At 53.2% G+C, this 22524-nt stretch overlaps 2 protein-coding genes and 1 long non-coding RNA gene across 13 annotated transcripts in view; 1 reads left to right on the top strand and 2 right to left on the bottom strand.

The window, feature by feature from the left end:
* Window positions 1-542: 542 nt before the first annotated feature.
* Window positions 543-4196, bottom strand: MYL6 (myosin light chain 6). 2 transcript variants are annotated; one of them, XM_008256643.4, is made up of 7 exons: window positions 3871-4103; window positions 3594-3621; window positions 2618-2761; window positions 1930-2103; window positions 1760-1837; window positions 1415-1458; window positions 543-712 (listed from the first exon to the last, which is right to left on the bottom strand). In XM_008256643.4, the coding sequence occupies exons 1-6, from the start codon at window positions 3871-3873 to the stop codon at window positions 1430-1432; spliced, it is 456 nt and encodes a 151-aa protein (XP_008254865.1). In that variant the 5' UTR covers window positions 3874-4103; the 3' UTR covers window positions 543-712; window positions 1415-1429. The 2 variants fall into 2 exon arrangements, with proteins under 2 accessions (XP_008254865.1, XP_008254866.1); XM_008256644.4 differs by lacking the exon at window positions 1415-1458 and having other exon boundaries at window positions 3871-4196.
* Window position 4197: 1 nt separating this feature from the next.
* Window positions 4198-8403, bottom strand: LOC127487399 (myosin light chain 6B). 7 transcript variants are annotated; one of them, XM_070052412.1, is made up of 8 exons: window positions 8288-8403; window positions 6515-6743; window positions 5840-5867; window positions 5478-5621; window positions 5097-5270; window positions 4574-4651; window positions 4416-4453; window positions 4198-4307 (listed from the first exon to the last, which is right to left on the bottom strand). In XM_070052412.1, exons 2-7 carry the CDS (start codon window positions 6695-6697, stop codon window positions 4425-4427), a joined length of 636 nt encoding a protein of 211 aa, XP_069908513.1. In that variant the 5' UTR covers window positions 6698-6743; window positions 8288-8403; the 3' UTR covers window positions 4198-4307; window positions 4416-4424. The 7 variants fall into 7 exon arrangements, with proteins under 7 accessions (XP_069908513.1, XP_051688746.1, XP_069908514.1 ...); XM_051832786.2 differs by lacking the exon at window positions 8288-8403 and adding an exon at window positions 7986-8142; XM_070052413.1 differs by lacking the exon at window positions 8288-8403 and adding an exon at window positions 7986-8142 and having other exon boundaries at window positions 4574-4648.
* The window catches only part of LOC138844361 (uncharacterized), a 28666-nt gene continuing 14299 nt past the window's right edge, over window positions 8158-22524 (top strand). For 2 of the 4 annotated variants that reach the window (XR_011380094.1, XR_011380093.1), the window contains exons 1-3: window positions 8158-8296; window positions 22081-22144; window positions 22347-22501. This is a non-coding gene — a long non-coding RNA (uncharacterized lncRNA). Of the gene's footprint in view, window positions 8297-22080; window positions 22145-22346; window positions 22506-22524 lie in introns of all 4 variants that reach the window. The other 2 variants (XR_011380096.1, XR_011380095.1) reach the window with 1 other exon arrangement.

Raw genomic sequence — 22524 nt, 5'->3', positions numbered from 1 at the left:
AGGACAGTGCATGGGTGCAAGAGCATAAACAGCTGTGTGTGGGGCTGGGAAGGACGTCCCCACAGTGGGCAGAATCTGTATCCTTCATTCCTTCCCTTATTAGGGAAGGGGGAGGGAGTCCCTCACCTACTTGTTATTACTGGCCCCTAGCCGTGCCACGTGACAGACAGGCTCAGGCAGTGCTAATATGGCCTGGCTTTAGCTCTAATAAACACTCCCCAGGCTTTCCCACAAAAGGCTGTCAGTGCTTGGGAGGGCAGGGGCTGGCTTTAAGGAGCTGGAGTGTGAGGAAGAGACGCCTGATATGGGATGGAAGCAGGATGCCCTGGTCTCCCAGGGATTTGTGCCTGTCCTCAGCCCCAAGAGGTGGCACTTGGCAGCACTGGTGGGTGTGGCTGGCTTCTCTGAAATGAGGCAAAATGGCTCCTGGAGGCCCTTCCCCAGCCCCTGGTCCATTGATCTTGGGCTCTGTCTGAGGACAGAAGTCCTCAGCATCTCACCTTTCCCCCTGCACTCTGGTCAGGAAGCAAAGAAGAGCCGAGTTGGGGACACAGAGAGCAAGTTTATTTAGTCAGTGCGGACGGCAGACAGGCAGAGGAGCTCAGGAAAGGTGCCGTGAGCAGAGAGCCTGATACAGTCTCACAGAGGGAAAGGCACGGGCTCTGGGGATTCTGGGAGTGTCCTTAGCCGTTCAGCACCATCCGGACAAGCTCTGGGGAAAGGAAGGGCAGAGTGAGCTGGGGACTCGGCTGGGGAGGGCTGCGCCAGGGCCAGGAGACGGCAAGACTGCGAAGGTAGCACTAGAGGGGCCACGTCCATGGCAGCCAACCTGGGGCCAGTTTGCAGGAGAGCCACCTTGAGTCTGACCGGTTCTCCCTGCCCCTAGCTGCCCTCCCTCTGGCTGTTAGTCCCCCACCCCACCCTGCAGCAAGAACACAGCAGATGCAGAAGAGGTCTTGGCTACACCTACAGCTACTGTCAGCCACTGGCAGGAGGAGAGGACAGAGTTTCGGGTTAGGGTACCTCCAAGCTGCCCCAGCAGAGGGAAGGGGAGACGACAATTAAGCTATAGCTACGGAGGGGGCAGGCGGCTCGCCCCTCCTGTGCCAACCACCATGCTCTAGGGCCAAAGGCTCACCCTAAAGCAAGACTGGTGTTTGGCTGCTGAGAGTTCCCAGTCACCAGCACCCAGGGCCCTGTAAGCGAAACTTCAGAGCCCGTTCCAGGTGTGAAGGAAGGAGGTACCATTCCCCCAGGCTGTCTTCCTCTTTGAGGACCCCTCCCCTCCTAGCCAGCTCCATGCAGGAACATGCCAGAAGTCAGATGGTAGTAAGGGTGAGGGCAGGGGCGAGAGCACAGGCTGGAGAGAGACACTGGGGCGATCAACTAGAGGAGAGGCTGGGAGGAGCCGTACCCGCCCCACGGCCCGTCACCCCGACAGGATATGCCTCACAAACGCTGCAGGAAGGAAGAGACATTCGTGGTGAAGACAAGACACGGACACGGGTGAAGGGTCAGGCGCTGGGGGACACACATCCCGTGGAGTCTACGTCCCCTTCCTTCCCCACTCTCCGTGCCACGTTCCCCCTTCCTTTCCTGTCATCCTCCCCCTGACCCTCTCCCCCAACCCCTGGGCTGGGCCAGGCCAAGCCCTGCCCTTTGCCTCCTGGCTCCTCTTGGAGCCCAAGTCCAGGGATATGAAAAACCCCAAGTCTTATCCCTAAGCTGACCCCTGTGACTGCCCCAGGTGACCCCTCACCTTCGTAGTTGATACAACCATTGCTGTCCTCGTGCCCTGCCACCAGCATCTCTACTTCCTCCTCTGTCATCTTCTCACCTGCAGAGGGAAGGAGGCATTTTTTAAGGTGGGTGACAAGTGAGGTCTCTCAGAGTGAGTAGGAGTAGCTCAGCTCAAGGACAGAGCCTTACCCAGTGTGACAAGGACATGGCGGATCTCAGCACCCATGACAGTGCCGTTCCCTTCCTTGTCAAACACCCGAAGGCCTTCAACGTAATCCTCATAGGTTCCCTGGTCCTTGTTCTTGGCCACAGTCTGCAGCATGGGCAGGAAGTGCTCAAAGTCCAGCACCTTCACATTCATCTCTGTCATAAAGGAAGCATGGGGACGTCAGGCCAGGAAGTCACACGAGCTCTCAGGAGGGAACTCTCAGGATCACAGTCAGCAAATGACTCCAGGGGTGGGAGGTGGGCGCTCTGGCCTAGCAGGTAGAGCCACTGCCTGCAACATCGACACCCCATATGGGTGTCAGTTATGTCCTGGCTGCTCCACTTCCAATCCAGCTCCCTGCTGTGGCCTGGGAAAGCAGCAGAAGACGGCCCAAGTGTGTGGGCCCCTGCACCCATGTGAGAGACCTTGAAGAAGCTCCTGACTTCATGGCTTCAGCCTGGCCCAAGCCTGGCTCTTAGCCATTTGGGAAGTGAACCAGCAGGTGGAAGATCTCTCTGTCTCTCCAACTCTTTCACATAAATACATCTTAAAAAAAAAAAAAAGACTCAGCAGGGGCAACCTGGGATTTCCTAATCGAGACAAGACTTGCTTGAGCTTGGGGCCTCTGAAGCTCTCAATTGGAGTGGGGCTGCTCTCTACGACCCTCACCGTCACTCTTGGGGTTCCCCAGGACCTTGAGCACCTCGGCGTTGGTGGGGTTCTGGCCCAGGGCCCTCATCACGTCCCCACACTGGCTGTACAGGATCTTGCCATCGCCTGTCCGGTCAAACAGCTGGAAGGCCTCCTTGAACTCTGAGGATTCAGATGAAGGTCAGTACTGGGGCCGTGGGGGTTAACCTGAACCCTGCCTTGGGAGGGCCCTGATCAAGCTGAGGAAACCAGATACCTCTACACTAAGTGTCCCAGGAGGGATCCATTTCTCCTCCCAACTCAAGTGTCCCACATGAAGAATCAGCCACCCGGTCCCCTTGGTGGTCTGCTAACATCCATGTGCACACACCCTCCGCCTGCAGCAGGCCTGCCAGCCTCCCGCTACTAAAACACTACTCAGGGCAGGAATTTGCCACCGCCCAGTCTGGGTCATGTCCTTATAAGGAAGTGGGAGCAACAGCCCAAGACCTGGGTCATCCCAGCTGGCCACTTCCACCATACAAAGACCTTAGCAGAGTAAAACTATAGTCACATCCTGGGCACACTCCCCTGTCCCCGACTTCAGGGAAATAATCAGGTCACTGCCCTTCACAATCTGCACGATTCAAGCCGGGGGTGGGGAGAGCAGGGAGGGAGAGTTAAAGGAGGAGAGAAGAGGCAGATGTAGTGATTAAGGGACAGCAGAGGCACGCAGACCCTCCCCAAACCCCACACACAGCAGGCACTAGGTGACCACATACCCACACCTAAAACTCACCCAGTGCTTGGGGCTCAGATCTAGAGTAGAAGGGGAGTGAGGAAGAAAGTGAGAAAAGGAAACAGAGGACCCGGAAGAAGGGAGAAGGGACTCCAGGGATACTCTCCCGAGGGTGGGGGTGGGGGGCGGTAAAGAGATAACAGTTTGGGGTTAGGAGCCAGAGGGAGTGTCCTTCTCCCTGAAGATGACCTCAGTTGGAGCCAGAGAATGACCTACCTGCCGTCTGGTCCTCGGTGAAGTCGCACTGCTCGGAGAAGAGGTAGCGGTCAGCACCCGAACTCCAACCTCCCCCCCCCCCCCGCCCCATGCTCCATCCCCGTCCCACAAACTCCTCTTGCAGGCTGGGGCTCCGCTCCCCAGCAGCACCAGGACCCCAGGCTTTCCAACCCACCCAGATCCCCTTCGCCCGCTACCCTGGCCTGCTCCTCGTCCCCTGCCCCCGGCTGCCCGCCTCGTCCCAAACCCCACTCGGCTCCCAGGCCCCGGGCCCCACCATCTTGACCGCTCAGCTCTGCGGGATCTTTTCCTGCAGTAATGGCTCCGGCTCCGGGCCCAACCCTAGTCTTAGTACGCCCTGATGACGTCACCCCGGGCCGGCCAGCCAATGGGCGCCCCGCCCCGGGCTCGGGCGGTTACATTACTGCATTAGTAATGAGACGGGCGGGGTCGCTCGCACCTGAGCCCGCAGACGCTCGAGCGGGTGGGGGGTCGGGCGCAGCGATCTGCTCCTCCTAACTCCCAGAACATCGGAGGATGAGGTACCGGGAAGTGGGGAAAGGCGTCACTCCCCTCCAACCCCACAAAGAAAACCAGTCTGAGACCGAGGAAGGAACCGTGTCTTTATTTTGAAACAATAGGTGGCCTCCTAGTGGCAGGAACGTGCTTCCTCCTGCAGGGGGTGGGGGGAATCAGTATCTGGCCCCGCGGGATCTGTGGGAAAAAAATGAAAGTTGCCAAGCTCTGACGCCCGCGCAGTCCGCGGCTTTCTGAGCTGGCGGGAGGCGGGGGAGACTCGGCCCTCAGGTCGCAGGGCCCTACCTGTAGAGCTCAGACGCTTAGGATGTGCTTCAGGAAAGCTGCGGAGAGAGGAGGCAGAGGGTCCTCAGACCCGGGCCTGCGGACACCGCGCCCGACTCTAGGTAACCCAGGGTGCGCCCAGCCGCCCCCGAAGGGCCCCTCCCGCCCCGGCCCCTCACCCTCGTAGTTGATGCATCCGTTGCTGTCCTCATGTCCCGCCAGGACAGTCTCCACCTCCTCCTCAGTCATCTTCTCTCCTGCACCCCAGACACGGCGGCGTTGGAGCCCCGCCCTGGCGCGGTCCCTCAGGGGCCCAAGCCACACTCTTCTGGGTGGCACCTCTTATCCCACCCTGGAGACTTGCTCGGAGCCACTCCCCCCAAGGACATCCTCCCGCTGTCGCGGTAAAGCCTCTTGTTTTGCATCTCGACTCGTAACAAAGTGCCTTGCTACTGATGGGAGTTTCTAGGGACAAGGGAACTGACTCCCAGGGGTGACGGGCACACGTCTCCCACTTGTCTCCCGTTCTCTGCCCTGTGGGAGGCACGTTAGCCTCTGGAAGCGCCAGCCCTTCAGGTCCTGTCCCCAGCCCTTCCATCTCCTGCCCAGCAGGGCAGTAATCCTCTCCCTGGCTCTGCCTACCCTGGTCCACTGCTCCCCCACTCCCCCACCAGCCCTCATAGAATTCTGTCCCTGCCTCACCCAGGGTGGTGAGGACGTGTCTCAGCTCTGCTCCCATGACTTTGCCGTTTCCCTCCTTGTCAAACACCCGAAGCCCCTCCAGGTAGTCATCGTAAGAGCCTTGGTCCCGGTTCTTGGCCACTGCCTGGAGCATGGGCAGGAAGGTCTCAAAGTCCACACGCCGGGACTTCAGCTCTGGCGGTTGGAGGGAAGCATGAGACAGGTCAGTGTGATGTCGCCGGGGCCCCTCCCACACCACCTTTCATCGTGCTCAGCATTCGGGATGTTTTTCTGCCTGGTGTCTGACGGTTTCTCAGGTCCCGAGATCCAGCCCAGCATCCTTTGTCACCTTACCGACATCTAGCCACAGAAAAACCTGCGTTGTCCCAAGGATCCCCTCACCGTCACTCTTGGGGTTCCCCAGGACCTTGAGCACCTCGGCGTTGGTGGGGTTCTGGCCCAGGGCCCTCATCACGTCTCCACACTGGCTGTACAGGATCTTGCCATCCCCTACTCGGTCAAACAGCTCAAAGGCCTCCTTGAACTCTGGGGGACACAAGGAGGGATCACTGTAGTCCAGGACTCCCATCACTCCCAGACAGAGGCAGGCTCAGCAACTATGTGTGACAGCTGGGAAGAGCCAGGGAGGAAAAAAGAACTATGTGGCAGGCTTCAAGGTCAGGGCCGGGGTTAGGGGAACAGCAAGAGGATCTGACCGGGGCCTTGGGACTGGACAGTGGCTCAGGAAACCAGCTTCTCCTCACCCTCCAGCTGATCCTTGTTAAACTCGATCTGTGGAAGAGAGCAGGTGAGGAGAGATGACGAGGATTATGCAGTCCCTCTGAGCCTCCTCCCCACCAACTGGCAGCCACCTCTGTCCCATTCCCAGCCTTAGGCCTTGGGAGAATCCCAAGAGGAGGAATTACAGGGGGGAGGGTTTCCTGGGAACAGGGTTAATCCCATGCCACCTGTTCCCCTCCCTCCACTGCCCTGAGCCCTGCATCCCTCACATAACTGGGGGCTGAACAAAGGCTAAATTTACCCCTGGCCCCCAGCTGTGATTGTCTAACAAGTCTGCCCTCTTCAGCCTCCCCTCCTGGGGTTCAGAGCTGCAGCCAGAGGCAGGGAACAGCTCTCTCCCTTCACCTTGAAACTGTCCTCAGAGCCCCCCAGGTGCGCCTCATCTCAGGGTCCCTGCCACCGACAGCGGGTGAATGTACACATACACACATGTGTAATAGCTTCCAGGGAGAGAACAGCAAAGACCACAGCGGCGTTATAAGCCTGAGTGCTTCCAGATGGGGCGCACAGGGAAAACTCCAACCTCATCCCAGTGCTCCCGGGTTCCCTGCCTTCTAGGCACCTGCTAGTCCCCAGGGGCAGTATCCCACCCTTGACCCACCCCCTCCAGATCCTAGCCTCACTTTCCAGGGACTCACCACCACTTTGGAGAGATCCACTGGGGGCTCCTGGGGTTTCTCGGGGGCTGCTGGGACAGCAGGCTCAGCCTTGGGCTTGGCTGGAGGAGCCCCCGCTGCTGGCTTGGCAGCTGGCTTGGAGACGGCAGGCCCTGGGGCGGGCCCTGCTGGTTTCTTCACGGGAACATCTTTCTTGGGAGGCATGATGTCCAGTGGCCACAGGACAATGTGCCGATGGGGGCACCCATCTCTGTTTAAATAGCCAGGGAGTCTGGGATGTCAAGAGGCGGGGGCAGGAGCAGGGAGCCAGCTGGCGGTGGTGGCGAGGATGAGGTGGAAGAGAGATATGCCTGCCTGCCCTCACTCCCCTGGCCTCCCAGGGTTCAGGACTCCTGCCCCAAGGTTTTCTTTTTTCTGCTCACCCCTCCCCAAGAGCTGCCTGAAACAATGTTCCCCTTGGGCAGCCAGGGAGAGGAAGCCGGAGACTGCCCAGAATCTGGGAGTTAACCTCCAGGGTGAGGACCGGCTTCTTGCCAGTCACACGGAGATAGGGATGAAGCAAAGGAGGGAATCCAGCAGCCCAGATAGGGGTGGAGGGGGGGCGGGGGCAGGGAGCCTAGCATGAATTGGGTAAGTTAAAGGAGGGTCTAGGTGAAAGGTGAAAAAATCAAGCAGTGTCACCCCCACCCCTGCCACTCCTCCCTGACCCTGGGTTAGCAGCAGTGATACTTGACTCCACATTGTTCTAATAATCTCTGATATGTGTAATCTGTGGGCCCCCGCTCAGCCCAGAACTGGAACTGTGCAAGGGATCAAGAAAGAATAGCAACAGAAAGAGGAGGGGGACTCCGCTTGCCTCGGTGGTGCCCAGTGTTGTGTGGGGTGGGGGTGAAGGTCGGGTTTAACGTTAACCCACTACCACCCTTCCAACGAAGAGACCTTTTATCCCAAGCCCAAGTCTGACAAAAGGCAGGAAGCTGGCTGAACCTGCAGGGACCCCCTGGTGGCACCTGGGGGTTACCGCCGGTTCTGGGAGACAAAGGGCCTACGTTCTCTAATCCAGAATGATGTGGGAGCACCTGTGCGTGCCCTGAGTTGCTCACCCCCGCAACCAAAGAAATAATAAAAGCCCCACCTCAGGGGCCCAGGTCACAAACCTTGCTGGGGGCGCTGGGCCAGGGTCGTGGGGGGCGGGGGAGTTTGAGAGTGGGGAGGGATTGCTGGATACTTTTGTTCTGGGGGTGCAAGGGGTGAGAAAAGGATTAAAGTAGCCTTCTTAAAGGAAGACAGTAATGAATTCATTTAGGCCCTGGGGTTCAGCGATGCTGGGTCTCCCATTTGCAAAAGCTCGACTCATCTCATTACAGCAAATTGTCCTATTTCTGGAAAATAAGGAATCATTCCTCCAGCGGGGAATACAGCCATAGCATGCATACACACACACACCCAACCCTTAAAGGAAAAAAGCCCTCCCTGGTCCCGCAAAACTCACCCTGCGGGGTCCGGGTGAGGGACGGGGACGGGGGCGGGGGCGGGGTGCACCGCGGTCCCCGGCGCTCAAGGGTTAATTCTGGCGGTCGCAGAGCACGCCGGGAGTTGTAGTCCCTGGCGCCCGCGGGCTCACAGGAAACAACGCGCCGCCGGCAGTGGACGGGGGCTTCCGGCTCGGCGCGGCTTCCGGCTCTGCGAGTCACCGCGGCGGTTGGTGACTCAAGCACTTTGGAGCGCGGTTTCTGTCCCGGAACTGAAAGGCAGCAATTTACAGTCCCCACCCCTCACCCGAAACCTCCGTACCGAGGCCTGGTGAGTTCCCCTGTTAACACGTCTGCCGGCGAGAGGACTCGGAAGCGAGGGAACGGTGGGGCTGCTGCAGGCGACGCGGAGGTCGCGGAGCCGGAAGCACTTCCTGCGGCCTCTGTCGGTGCCCCGCGCAGTTTGGTGGAAAGAGAAGAGAGGCCGATGCATTACTGTGTCGTTTGGGGCAGTTAACTTGTCAAGTTGTTTTTGTTGTTTTATGATGAGCTGGTCACTGAAATAAATGTTAAAAAATGTACAGTTAAGCCTGGTCACCTGCCTCAGATTTCCAACTCGAGGTCTCCATGGATCCGAAAATGCTCACGGCATCGCAAAAATAATACCCTGGGGTTGGCGTGGTGCTGGCGGCCGGGGCCACGCGCAGGTGTGCAGGGAGCCGAGCGTCAGCGGGGCGAGGCGCGAGTGAACTCTATGGGTCGTGTGAGTGGTGGTTGTGGGTGGGGAAAGCTGCTCGGAAGAGAAGAAAGGGTTTGTACCGCAGACTTAGCGGCGGTGACGACGCTTGCCGGTTCCCGGAGGCCGCGCAGGTGAGGGCCTGGTGAAAAGGCGGGGAGCCTGAGAGAGCGCCCAGCGTGCTCAGGTTCGACTCCCGTTCCCGCCAGCTGTGGTCCTGGGTTCTCCCATCAGAGTCAGAAGAGTGTGCCCCACCGGGAGCATTAGCTGTGTTAACATTTGTAAAAAAAAAAAACAGTGTCTGGCAGCCGAAGTTTTGTAAAGTGTTACATGAATGTGCTTTAGTCTTCCCAGTACATGACATAGATGGTGTTTTCCCCATAAAAACAATTTTTTTTTTTTTTTTAATTTGAGAGAGACAGAGCTGTTTCATGTCCCAAATGCTCTCAACAGCCAGGGCTGGGTCAAGGCTGAGGCCAGCAGCTGTTAACTCAAGCAGGTCTCATGTGAGTGACAGGAACCCAGTGAACTGAGCCATCATGACTTGTACTATCAGGAACCATGGATCAGAGGCCAGGTATTGAGCACAGGTAATGAATATGGGACATAGGCTCTAGAACCACTAGACCAAATGCCCGCCCTGGTGTTTCCCCAGTTTACACCCAGGAAGGATCAGTAGGTATGAAGGCTTTGAGAGCAAGAAGGACTATATTTCTTATAAGTGTTTGATTCATTTTTTTCTCCCCCTTTCTCCAATCTATGGCCAACTCTTAGCACTTTGCCAAATGTGAGTGGTTATGGCATCTGCTGACTTTGTAGCATTTTCAGTCTGTTTTATAGGGAAATGCTGCAATAGAGAGAAGACCCTTGGCAAACACACACTGAAAGACTGGCCTTCATTGTCTGTGCTGTGCCTGTCTTTCGTTCATAAATAACACAGCTGGGAGCAGACATTCAGCCTAATGGTTAAGGCACCTGTGGCCCACATTGGAGTGCCTGGGTTTGAGTCCCAGCTCTGGCTCCTGAGGCCAGTGATGCCTCAAGTAATTGAATCCTTGCCACTCAGGTGAGAAACCTGGATTGAGTTCTTCACTCCTGGATCTGACCCCAGCTTAGACCTGTTACTGACATTTGGGGAGTGAACTAGCAGGTGAGAACACACACGCATTCTCTCTCTCTCTCTCTTTTTTTTTTTTTTTTTTTTTGACAGGCAGAGTGGACAGAGAGAAAGGTCTCCCTTTTCCATTGGTTCACCCCCCAATGGCTGCTGCAGCCGGTGCACCGCCCTGATCCGAAGCCAGGAGCCAGGTGCTTCTCCTGGTCTCCCATAGGGTGCAGGGCCCAAGGACTTGGGCCATCCTCCACTGCACTCCGGGTCACAGCAGAGAGCTGGACTGGAAGAGGGGCAACCGGGACAGAATCCGGTGCCCCGACCGGGACTAGAACCCGGTGTGCCGGTGCCGCAGGTGGAGGATTAGCCTATTGAGCCGCGGCGCTGGCCACACATTCTCTCTGAAAAGATTTTTAAAAAATTTTTTTTATTTTCTTTTTCGGGCTTAAAAACTCTCTGTGGCATAGAGGCTTGGACTGCTGCCTGTGGCACTGCCATCCTTTATAGGTACTGGTTCAAGTCCTTGCTATTCTGTTTTCTTTCTTTATTTTTTTGTTTTTAAAGATTTATTTATTTTACTTGAAAGATTTACACAGAGAAGGAGAGAAAAAAAGAGAGGTCTTCATCTGCTGGTTCACTTCCCAGATGGCCACACTGGCCGGAGCTGTGCTGATCCGAAGCCAGGAGCCAGGAGCTTCTTCTGGGTCTCCCATGCGGGTGCAGGGGCCCAAACGCTTGGGCCATCTTCCACTGCTTTCCCAGGCCATAGCAGAGAGCTGGATTGAAAGAACAGGGGCTGGCGCTGTGGCAGAGCAAGTAAAGCTGCTGCGTGAAGTGCCAGCATCCCATATGGGCGCCGGTTCAAGACCCAGATAGAGCTCCCAGCCCCTGACTCCATCCTGGTCAGTACAGCCATTTGGGGAGTGAACCAACCAATGGAAGATTCTCTGTCTCTCCCTCTCTCCCTCTCTGTAACTCTGCCTTACAAATAAATAAATGAACATTTAAAAAAATTAAAACTAAGGATTTTAGTTATTTATTTGAAAGGCAGAGCAACAGAGAGAAGGAAATTCAGAGACTTCTGCCAGTTCATTCTCCAAATGTCTGCAGCAACCAGGACTGGACCAGGCCGAAGCCAAGAACCAGGAACTCCATTCTGGTTTTCCACATGGGTAGCGGGACCCAAGCATTCGAGCTATCATCCACTGCCCTCCCTGGTGCATTAGCAGGAAGCTGGATTGAAAATGGAGAGGCTGGGATTTGAACCGGCGCTACAATATAGGATGTGAGTTTACCTGCTGTACCACATTTATTTATTTGTTATAACACAAACTGGACTAAACATAGTCTTCAAAAAAAGACCTATTTGAAAGGCAGCATTAGGGATAGATCTTCCATCTCTGCTAGTTCACTTTCCAAATAGCTGCAATGGCCAAGAGCCAAGAGCTGCTTTTGGGTTTCCCACATGGATGGCAGGGGCCCAGGCACTTGGGCCATCTTCTGCTTTCACATTTGCATTAGCAGGGAGCTAGATTGGAAGTGGAGCAGCCGGAACTGGAACCTATGCCCATGTGGGATGCCAGCACTGCAGGCAGCAGCTTAACCTCCCCTGCCACAACCACAACACTGGCCCCTAAACACAGTCTTCATTCACATTATGTGTATGGAGTACCTGTAATACATGCCAGTCTCACTAATCTTCCCCACCTTGGATGTGATTTGTATGTTGGAAATTGCGTGTTTATTCTAAATAATTAGGAAGAGTATATCTCCAAGGAAAAAAGAATAGGTTAAAAACCCAATAGAACAATTACTGGTATCACACAGCACTATAGCTCTTTTTTTCCCTTTTTTTTTTAAAAAAAAAAAAAGATTCTATTATTTATTTATTTGAGAAGTAGAGTAACAGACAGTGAGAGGGAGAGACACAGAGAAAGGTCTTTCTTCCGTTGGTTCACTCCCCAGATGGCCACAACGGCTGGAGCTGTGCTGATTCGAAGTCAGGAGCCAGGTGCTTCTTCCTAGTCTCCCATGCAGGTGCAGGGGCCCAAGCACTTGGGACATCCTGTACTGCTTTCCCAGGCCATAGCAGAGAGCTGGATCAGAAGTGGAACAGCCAGAACTTGAATTGGCACTCATATGGGATGCCGGCACTGTTTTACCCACTATACCACAGCAGTAGCTCCCCAAGTCATTTTTTAAAAAGATATTTATTTTAATTTGTTTGAAAAGCAGAGAGAGAGAGGGAGAGACATACAGAGATCTCCCATCCACTGGTCACTCCCCAAATCCCCAGGGTCTTCTTCCCAGGCCTGGGGAGCTAGAATTGGGAGTGGAGCTGCGACTCAAACCTAGGCCCTCTGAAATATGACACAGACATTCCAAGAGGTGTCTTAACCCTGATACCAAACACCTAGCCCCACCCTTCATCATTTTTAAGCACTTGTATTAGTTGTAAGATATAAACAAAAATAAGCTTTATAGTAAGTAATGCTAGTTTTGATTTTGCAATGTTCTAAAACTGGTTCACAGACTTGGCTGTTCTCCAGAGTCTCCTGGGAGCTTCATAAACAGATAGACTGCCAGACTCTGTCCCCAAAGATTCTGACTTGAGGTCTGTGTTAGGTCCTGGGAATCTTTCTGAAATATTTTTAGCCTACTGGAAAGTACAGAGAATAAACTGCCACACAGGTAACAATGGCTGTAATAAGTGGAGCGATCTTTTCAAACTGTGCATATGATCATGTCATCTCCCTACTTAAAATCCTTCTACATTTTTAAAAAGATGTATTTATTTATTTGAAAGGCAGAGGCTCAAAGAGAGGGAGGAACAGAGAGAGAATCTTCCATCCTCTGGTTCACTCCCCAAATGGCCACAACAGCCAGGATGGCCAGGCTGAATGAAGCCAGGAGCTAGAAATTCCATATGGATCTTCCACATGGGTGGCAGAGGCTCAAGCTCTTGGGCTATCTTTCATTTCTGTCCTTGGGACGTTAGCAGGAAGCTGGGTCAAAAGCAGAGCAGCCAGCACTCAAGCTGACACACCAGTATGGAATGCTTGGGTCAGCCGTGGCCCGCCTTTCATGTTTTGGTCAAGACTCCTTACAGTGAAGGCCTATTCTGTAGGACAGCAGGTTAAGCAGCCACCTGCAATGCCAACATCCCATACTAGCTTGGGTTCAGTTCCCACCTGCTCCACTTCCAATCCAGCTCCCTGCTAATGGCCTGGGAAAAGCAGCAGAAGATGATTCAAGTACTTGAGTCCTTGCCACCCAGATGAAGCCCCTACATCCAGGCATGGCCCAGTCCCAGCTGTTGCCGCCATCTGGGGAATGAATCAGCAGATAAAAGATTGATCTCTTTCTCTGTAACTCTGCCTTTCAAATTAATCTTTTTTTTTTTTTTTAAAGATTTATGTATTTATTTGAAAGAGTTACAGAGAGGCAGAGACAGAGAGAGAGGACTTTGTTTGCTGGTTCACTCTCCAGATAGCCACACTGGCTGTAGCTGAGCCGATCTGAAGCCAGGAGCTTCTTCCAGGTCTCCCTTGTGGGTACAGGGGCCCAAGGCCCTGGGCCATCTTCCACTGCTTTCCTAGGCCATAGCAGAGAGCTGGATCAGAAGTGGAACAACTGCCGGCGCCGCGGCTCACTAGGCTAATCCTCCGCCTAGCGGCGCCGGCACACCGGGTTCTAGTCCCGGTCGGGGCGCCGGATTCTGTCCCGGTTGCCCCTCTTCCAGGCCAGCCCTCTGCTGTGGCCCGGGAGTGCAGTGGAGGATGGCCCAGGTGCTTGGGCCCTGCACCCCATGGGAGACCAGGAAAAGCACCTGGCTCCTGGCTCCTGCCATCGGATCAGCGCGGTGCGCCGGCCGCAGCGCGCCGACCGCGGCGGCCATTGGAGGGTGAACCAACGGCAAAGGAAGACCTTTCTCTCTGTCTCTCTCTCTCACTGTCCACTCTGCCTGGCAAAAAAAAAAAAAAAAAAAAAAAAAAAAGAAGTGGAACAACTGGGACTTGAACCGGCGCCCATATGGGCGGCACTGCAGGCAGTGGCTTCACCTGCTATGCCACAGCACTGGCCCCCTCAAGTTAATAAATCTTTAAATATAAGATAAAAATAAATCCTCAACAGTGGCCCAGAAAAAGTTTCAAACACATCTTGCCTGTACCAGCCACATGTCTACCAGCCATACCTGCTAGCATAGATCTTCACAGCTGTCCAGTGTCCTCACAGCTCAGACTGTTCTCTTGGCCTTTTATGTACCACCACCCCCTGCCCTGATGCACACACACACACACACACACACACACTGTACTTCCAGAACCAAGCAGAAGCATGGGCTGGTACATAGATATTAGGCCCGCAAATAATTATAGCATGAATGGATGTTTGGATGAAAGGACAGTCACATAGATAGTAGTGACTCCATAGGTAGGTTGGAGATTCAAGAATTGAGAAAGTTCCTATGTATTGAATTCTGATTTTTACCCTGGTGGTAGGTGAGGTGATTCAGTTTACTAAGATAGGAACTCATGGGAGGTAACTTGAGAAAGAGTGAAGAACTGAAATAGGTGCTGTGAAGGATGGCTTACCAACAAGTGTTGACCGAGTGCCTGCTGCACTCTGCACATGAACTTGGCTGAGCAGCATGGAGGGTGGTTGCAGTGGGAGATCCTGAGTTAGTATCCCCAAGGCAGCAGTTTCCTTCTAGCAGTACTTGAACCAGACAGAAGGGGCAGCTGGAACAGTTAAGTTTTGTGGATGGATAATTGTGAGATCAAGAGAGTTGGGATTCTGGATGAAAGAGGCTTTATAGCCCAGGCCAGATGGAGGAGTCTATGGGAGTGGGCTGTTAGATTGACAGGATTCAGTGTCAGTAGGGCTGGAGTTTCAATGAAGTTGAAGAAGTGAGATTGTTGGAGATCTCAGGATTGTGGTTGGAGAAAAGAGTGCACTTGAGATTAGATTTTAGGTGATACAGAAGACAGGAACAGGAACTGGCATTGTGGCAAAGGTTAAGCTGCTTCTGGGGACACCCACATCTCATATTGAAGTGCCTGGGACTGAGTGTAAGCGCCTCTACTTCTGGTCCAGCTTCCTGGAGGTAGCAGATGATACTTGGGTTTCTGCCAACCACAAGGGAGACTCAGATGGATTTTCTGGTTCCTGGCTTCGGTATAGCCCAGCCCTGGCTGTTGCAGCTATTTAGAATGAACCAGTAGATGGTTCCCTCTCTTTTTCTCTCCCCACCCCCCACTTTGAAATATTTTTAAAAACTAAATTTTAAAAAGTCGTGTTTTTTGTTTTGGTTATTTATTTATCTTTTTTTAAAGAAGACAGAACTAGGATAAGTGGCCCTGGGAATGGAGGGTTGAAAGTTTAGGGATGCATAGGTTATTGGATTTGAGGATTTTTTTTTTTTTTTTGAAAAATTTACTTATTTATTTGAGAGGCAAAAAGCGAGGTCTTCCATCTGCTGGTTCACTCCCCAGATGGCGCAATGGCCGGAGCTGGGCCCATCCAAAGCCAGGAGCCAGGAGCTTCCTCCAGGTCTCTCTTTTTTTTTTTTTTTTTTTTTTTTTGCCAGGCAGAGTGGACAGTGAGAGAGACAGAGAGAAAGGTCTTCCTTTGCCGTTGGTTCACCCTCCAATGGCCACCGCGGCCGGCGCGCTGCGGCCGGCGCACCGCGCTGAACCGATGGCAGGAGCCAGGAGCCTGGTGCTTTTCCTGGTCTCCCATGGGGTGCAGGGCCCAAGCACCTGGGCCATCCTCCACTGCACTCCCTGGCCACAGCAGAGGGCTGGCCTGGAAGAGGGGCAACCGGGACAGAATCCGGCGCCCCGACCGGAACTAGAACCCGGTGTGCCGGCGCCGCTAGGCGGAGGATTAGCCTAGTGAGCCGCGGCGCCGGCCCCTCCAGGTCTCTTATGTGGGTGCAGGGGACCAAGCACTTGAGCCATCTTCTGCTGCTTTCCCAGGCCATTAGCAGGGAACTAAATCAGAAGTGGAGCAGCCAGGACTCAAACCTGTACCCATATGGGACGCCAGCACTGCGGTTGGAGGTTTAACCTACTATGCCACAGCATCGGTCCCAAGGAAAATATTCTTAAGACTATTTCAACTGAAAGTAGCAAAAATCTGACTTAAACTGGCCAAACAATAAAAGGGATTTATTGGCTTATGTCATGGAAAGGTCAGGAGGTAGGGCAGACTATTGGTTTATTTTGATCTGGAAGTTCACAGTGTAATGAAGGGACCCGTACTCTAATTCTCTTGTCACTATGCTGCATTTGTCAGCTTCTCTCTCTCTCTCTCTCTCTCTTTTTTTTTTTTTTTTTTTTTTTTGACAGGCAGAGTGGACAGTGAGAGAGAGAGACAGAGAAAAAGGTCTTCCTTTTTTTGCCGTTGGTTCACCCTCCAATGGCCGCCACAGCCGGCGCGCTACGGCCAGCGCACCGCGCTGATCCAATGGCAGGAGCCAGGTGCTTATCCTGGTCTCCCATGGGGTGCAGGGCCCAAGCACTTGGGCCATCCTCCACTGCACTTTCGGGCCACAGCAGAGAGCTGGCCTGGGAGAGGGGCAACCGGGACAGAATCCGGCGCCCCAACCGGGACTAGAACCCGGTGTGTCGGTGCCGCAAGGCGGAGGATTATAGTGAGCCGCGGCACCGGCCAAGCTTCTCTTGACCATTGGAATCAACTCCTGGACTTCACCCTGAGCAACTTAGAAAAATGTCCATCTGGGGCTGGTGTTATGGAAAGCAGGTTAAGCTGCCGCCTGTGATGTTGACATTCCCATATTGGAGTACCAGTTTGAGTACCATCTTTTCTGCTTACAATACAGCACCCTGCTAATGCACCTGGGAAGGCAGCAGAAGATGGGCTAAGTAATTAGGCCCATTCCTCCAATGTGGGAGACCCACATGAAGCTCCAGGCTCCTGGCTTCAGCCTGGACCAGCACTGACCATTGTGGCCATCTGGGGAGTGAACCAGCAGATAGGCTGCCTTTCTCTTTGTGTCCCTCCCTCCCTCTGTCTCTTGCTATTCCTTCCAAATAAATAAATAAAATCTTTAAAAAGAACAGGGAAAATGTCCATCTGCCCTTGAGCAAATTGCTGTGGTCAGGAAATATAACGTCTTGATTGGCATAAGCATGGGTTATCACACACCCCTGTAGCAAGGAGGTTGCTGTTGCTCTGATTCACCTAGACCACCCAGAGTGTACCTCTCACCCTGCAGGTAGATTGGGGTCAGTCTAAATGGGAAGGAGTGGAAAGGACTATGAGGGAGGGGGCCAGCAGCACCCAGCACAGCAGGCAATGCTGCAAGTCACAGAATGACCTTCGTCAGTGAGCCCTGCACATACCAGGAACTAGTGATAGCAGGACTCAGGGTGCCAGACCCTTTGGTAACTGTTGAGGAATGACCAGGTGCTTAGTGAATGGCCGGTAAGAGAGGATAGAAACAAAGGAGCTGGGATTTTTACACATCTGTGGGTGATGATGAGGGAGCAGTACTGGGGGTGGGGCGGGGCAGAGAATGCAGAGCCTGTAGCAGTCTCCCTGGGAGGGTGCGCCAGGTGAGTGAAGTGTCTTAGGAAGTGAGCAGGCTCAGGGGAGTCCAGAGTGAGCTTTGTGTCAGTGAAGTTGGAGAACTGTAAGGGGTGGAGTGGATGGGAAATGTTAGGTGGAAGGGAAGCAGGAAGAGACTGTATTGTGGCTCTTCAGCTCCTCTCCCAGGAGCCTGGAAGCAGGGACCTAAGCACTTGGGCCATCATCCACTGCCTCCAGGGTGCTGGATCAGTTGAGGCATAGCCAGGACTCCAGCTGGTACTCCAATATGGGATGCTGGCATCACAAGCTATGGCTTAACCCACTGTGCCACAGTACCCACCCCACTACCTTCACTTCTGATGACAATCATTAAACTATGGTGCATTTATTTGATGGAATTATATACAGTCATTATATGTTTTCAAAAAATAGTGAGCTATAAAAATGCTTATATGTTAAGGGAAGAGAAAGTTACAGTGATTCTAATTTTTAAATATGTGTTCCAATAACCGTGTTAGCTTTTCCTCGTGTTGGTCACCTCAAGGCCTTACAAAAGGCTGCAGTAGTTCCAGGCATCACATCCTCATACAGTGACCCAAGCAGAAATGAAGGAGCAGTGAAGGCTTTCTTCTGTTTCTCCAGTCCCTAGCTGACTTTCCCTTATGTTTTGTTGACCAGAGCTAGGTCAGAGTCATTTCAAGTTGCAGAGGAAGCCGGGAAAGTGAGTATATAGCAGAGAGGATCCTGTGTAATCCCCCTGGCAGGCGTACTGCCTCCGGGCACACGCTGGGGTGTGTACTGTAGGGAGGAGGGGAAGTGGCTGCTGGGTAGACAGTTGTGTTCCACACCCACTTAACTACAGCACATTATTGGTCCAATAAAGTCACATTCCAGGAAGGTAGTATTGCAGACACCAGTGCCTGCGTGCAGCCAGAACTGACTTCCCCCGGAAAGGCAGGCATCGTTCCTGTGTGTGTGTGTGTGTGAAGTCAGCTGTTCTAAGAAACAACAGAAGCGGGCCGGCGCCGCGGCTCACTAGGCTAATCGGGTTCTAGTCCCGGTCGGGGCGCCGGATTCTGTCCCGGTTGCCCCTCTCCCAGGCCAGCTCTCTGCTGTGGCCAGGGAGTGCAGTGGAGGATGGCCCAGGTGCTTGGGCCCTGCACCCCATGCGAGACCAGGATAAGTACCTGGCTCCTGGCTTCGGATCAGCGTGGTGCACCGGCCGCAGCACGCCAGCCGCGGTGGCCATTGGAGGGTGAACCAATGGCAAAGGAAGACCTTTCTCTCTGTCTCTCTCTCTCACTGTCCACTCTGCCTGGCAAAAAAAAAAAAAAAAAAAAGGCATGTTTAATTTCTAAGACCATTGACCCTTAATTTGTTTGACATGTGCAACCATGTCTGAATTGTGCTCATCTTGTCCTTAATGTGTAGATCAGTATCTTCTCCCTTTTATATTCGGAACTTGAAAGGGTTAGGAAAGAGACTTCTGGGAGGGGAGGATTCATGCCATATCCTCTAGTTTTCTGGAAATGTAATTACTTAAAGTGATAAACTAGGTCAAGAGTGTTTCTTAAAATCACACACAGCAGAATTCCTGGTTGTGTTGTCTGAAGCCAGCTAGAACAGACAGCTTCGGGCCATAAACTCCATGCCTAATGATTGGGCAAAGAGTTCCTCTACCCTGTGTGAATTTTAAAAAATTTTTATTTATTTATTTTAAGGCATAGTGGCAGGGGGTAGGGAGAGGGGGTGCAAGACAGAGATCTTCTATCCACTGGTTCACTCCCCAAATATCTTCAACAGCTGGAGCTGGGCCAGACTGAAGCCAGGAGCCAGGAACTCCATCTGGGTCTCCCATGTGAGTGGCAGGAACCCAAATACTTGGACAGTCATCTCCTGCCTCCAGGGATGTATTAGCAGGAATTGGGATTGGAGGAGGAGTAGCTGAGACTCGAACTGGTATTCCAATATGGAATGTGGGTATTCCAAGCAGTGACTCAACCCACTGCACCACAAATTCGACCCCCTAATATCGTGGAGGGGTGAGGAGCAGCAGCATCTAAGACTTTCTAATGGCCGAAGCTTGGAATCCTCTTAAGTTGGTGGGAAGGAAGTTGAGATGGCAGAAGAAACACAATATGTAGAAAGGGATCACTAAAAATAGCAGCTGGGGCCAGCGCTGTGGCACAGTCGGTAAAGCTGCCACTTGCGACATCAGCATCCCACATTGACACCGATTCGTGTCCCAGCTGCTGCTCTTCTGATCCAGCTCCCTGCTGATGTGCCTGGGAAAGCAGTGGGAGAGACCCACTGTGGGCTTCTGTACCCACATGGGAGACCTAGAGGAAGCTCCTAGCTCCTGGCTCTGGCCTGGCCCAGCCCTGGCTGTTGCCACCATTTAGAGGGTGAACTAGTGGATAGAAAAATCTCTCTACCTCCCCTCCTCTCTCTGTAACTCTGCCTTTGAAATAAGTTAAATCTTAACAGCAAACAGCAGCTTGGTGGATGTGGGCTTAATTCAGTTTTTGCTGAAGTGAATTTTGAGGGGTAGGTGGTTTGGTTAAGGCACCATGTGGGATGCCTGCATTCCTTACCAGAGTGCCTGGGTTTGAGTCCTGGTCTTACTTTACTTTCAGCTTCTTGATAATGTGCACCCTGACAGGCCTAAGTGGTTGAGTCTGATACCCACACAGGAGGCCCTGGATTTGAGGTTCTGGCTCCTGGCTTTGGCATGGGCCAGCCTGGGGTGTCATAGACATTTGAGGAGTGAACCAGTGCGTGGAAGAGCTGTATGGATAAGAGATCTTTCTTTTTCACTCTTTACCTTTCAAATAAAAGGAGTAAATAAAATTTAGGAGCAGACATTGTGGCACAGTGGGTTAAACCGCCACTTGGGACACTCACATCCCGTATGGCAGCACCTGGAATCAAGTCCTGTCTAACCTTTTTAAGATTTTTTTTTTAAGATTTATTTTTATGTGAAAGAGTTACAGAGGAGAAACAGCGAGAGATCTTCCATCTGCTGGTTAGCTCCCAAATAGCTGCAACAGCCGAGGCTGCGCCAGGTCAAAGCCAGGAACCCAGAGCTTCTGGAATCAAGTCCTGCTTCTTATAGGTCTCTCATGTGGGTGCAGGGACCCAAGCACTTGGGCCATTTTTTTTGTCTACTTTCCCAGGCACATCAGCAGGGACCTGGATTGGAAGTGAGAGAGATAGCTGGGTTCCAAACCAGTGCCTATATGAGATGCCAACATCATACGCAGTGGCTTAATCTGCTACACCACAGCCCCAGATCCAGCTTTCTGCTAATGCACCTGTTATGCTGCAGGTAGTGGCCCAAGGACTTGGGTTCCTGCCACTCACGTGGGAGACCCAGATTGATTTCCAGGCTCCTGGCTTTGGCCTGGGCCAGCCTGGATGTTGTAGGCATTTGAGGAGTGAGCCAATAGTTGAAGATCTGTGTCTTGTCTCTCCCTGTTTCAGTGACCTTGCCTTTCAAATACATACACAAATATTTTAAAGATTTATTCATTTATTTGAAAGTTAGAGTTACACAGAGAAGAGAAGCAGAGAGAGAGAGAGAGGTTTTCCATCCGATCGTTCACTCCCCATTTGGCCACAACAGCCAGAGCTGTGCTGATCCAAAGCCAGGAGCTTCTTCCAGGTCTCCCACATGGATGCAGGGGCTATCCTCCACTGCTTTCCCAGGCCATAGCAGAGAGCTGGATCAGAAGTGGAGCAGCCAGGTCTGAACCGGCGCCCATTTGGGATGCTGGTGCTTCAGGCCAGGGCGTTAACCCACTGCACCACAGCGCCGGACCCCCCCATGTCTTCTTGCCTTTTCTCTGTGTAACTTTTTCAAATACATAAACAATATTTTTGAAGAATTTTTATTTTTTTATTTTATTTTTTTATTGACAGGCAGAGTGGACAGTGAGCGAGAGAGACAGAGAGAAAGGTCTTCCTTTGCCATTGGTTCACCCTCCAATGGCTGCCACAGCCGGCGCGCTGATCCGATGGCAGGAGCCAGGTGCTTCTCCTGGTCTCCCATGGGGTGCAGGGCCCAAGCACCTGGGCCATCCTCCACTGCACTCCCTGGCCACAGCAGAGGGCTGGCCTGGAAGAGGGGCAACCGGGACTAGAACCCGGTGTGCCGGCGCCGCTAGGCGGAGGATTAGCCTAGTGAGCCGCGGCGCCGGCCGAAGAATTATTTTTAAAAAGACTTGTGTATATGGGGCCGGCACTGTGGTGCAGTGGGTTAAAGCCCTGGCCTGAAGCGCCGGCATCCCATATGGGCGACGGTTCTAGTCCCAGCGGCTCTTCTTCTGATCCAGCTCTCTGCTATGACCTGGGAAAGCAGTGAAATATGGCCCAAGTCCTTGGGCCCCTGCACCCATGTGGGAGACCCGGAAGAAGCTCCAGCCTCCTAGCTTCAGATGGGCGTAGCTCCAGCCGTTATGGCCAGTTGGGGAGTGAACCAGATGGAAGACCTCTCTCTGCCTCTCCTCTGTGTAATTTGTAGCTCTGAGCTTAGTCTCTTCCCCTGAGTCTTCCGTCTCCTGCCAGTGAGCAGCATCCCAAGGTTTATTATATTATTCTGGGAAAGATGAAAAATTCTGTGAGGCAGTTAGGAAAGCCCCCCGATTCCTCTTGCAGCATGCATGTTTTTGGTAGTGAAATCGATTGATCTCATTCTCCTTTCGTTTGGCAGTGAGGACAGATGGCACACAGCTCCTGTAGCCTGAGTTCCAGGATGCCTCCTGCAGGGAGCCGAGGTAAAACATTTCCTGTCAGCCCCCGCCCGCCCCCGACAATGGGCCTGAAGCCCTTTTGGACATGGCCAAGCACACCTCATGGCACAAGAGGCCCCGACCTCCAGGTGTGCCGGGTTGAGAAGTCCTTTCCCTGGCAAGCACCCAAGGCGATCGTGGTCACAGACAGGGTGGGGAGTGACGGCCTCACCACTGTGACCAACAGCACTTCTGAAACAGCAGCAGCTACCTGAGCACCAACATTCCCGGTGCCTGTGACGGCAGTCGGCTTGGACCATTAACGAAATGGATGTGATTGGCGTGCCTGGGAAAGCCATGGAAGAGGCCCAGGCTTTGGCAGATGGAATAAACAACTGACTGGTAGGTAAGATTTCCTGTCCTTG

Source organism: Oryctolagus cuniculus, chromosome 11, assembly GCF_964237555.1.
Source record: "Oryctolagus cuniculus chromosome 11, mOryCun1.1, whole genome shotgun sequence".
Lineage (NCBI taxonomy): Eukaryota > Metazoa > Chordata > Mammalia > Lagomorpha > Leporidae > Oryctolagus > Oryctolagus cuniculus.
The sequence above is the reverse complement of the archived record's forward strand: the minus strand, read 5'-3'. Positions and strand labels throughout refer to the sequence as shown.

Coding starts and splice junctions, on each gene's coding strand:
- MYL6 (XM_008256644.4), bottom strand. Junction 2,104..2,617: donor GGGGAACCCCAAGAGTGACG/GTGAGGGTCGTA, acceptor CCTTTATGACAG/AGATGAATGTGAAGGTGCTG. Junction 1,838..1,929: donor CCATGTCCTTGTCACACTGG/GTAAGGCTCTGT, acceptor TTCCCTCTGCAG/GTGAGAAGATGACAGAGGAG.
- LOC127487399 (XM_070052410.1), bottom strand. CDS start 6,697: ATGCCTCCCAAGAAAGATGTTCCCGTGAAGAAACCAGCAGGGCCCGCC. Junction 5,622..6,477: donor GAGGCTAGGATCTGGAGGGG/GTGGGTCAAGGG, acceptor TGTGTCCCCCAG/AGTTCAAGGAGGCCTTTGAG. Junction 4,652..5,096: donor ACACGTCCTCACCACCCTGG/GTGAGGCAGGGA, acceptor TCTGGGGTGCAG/GAGAGAAGATGACTGAGGAG.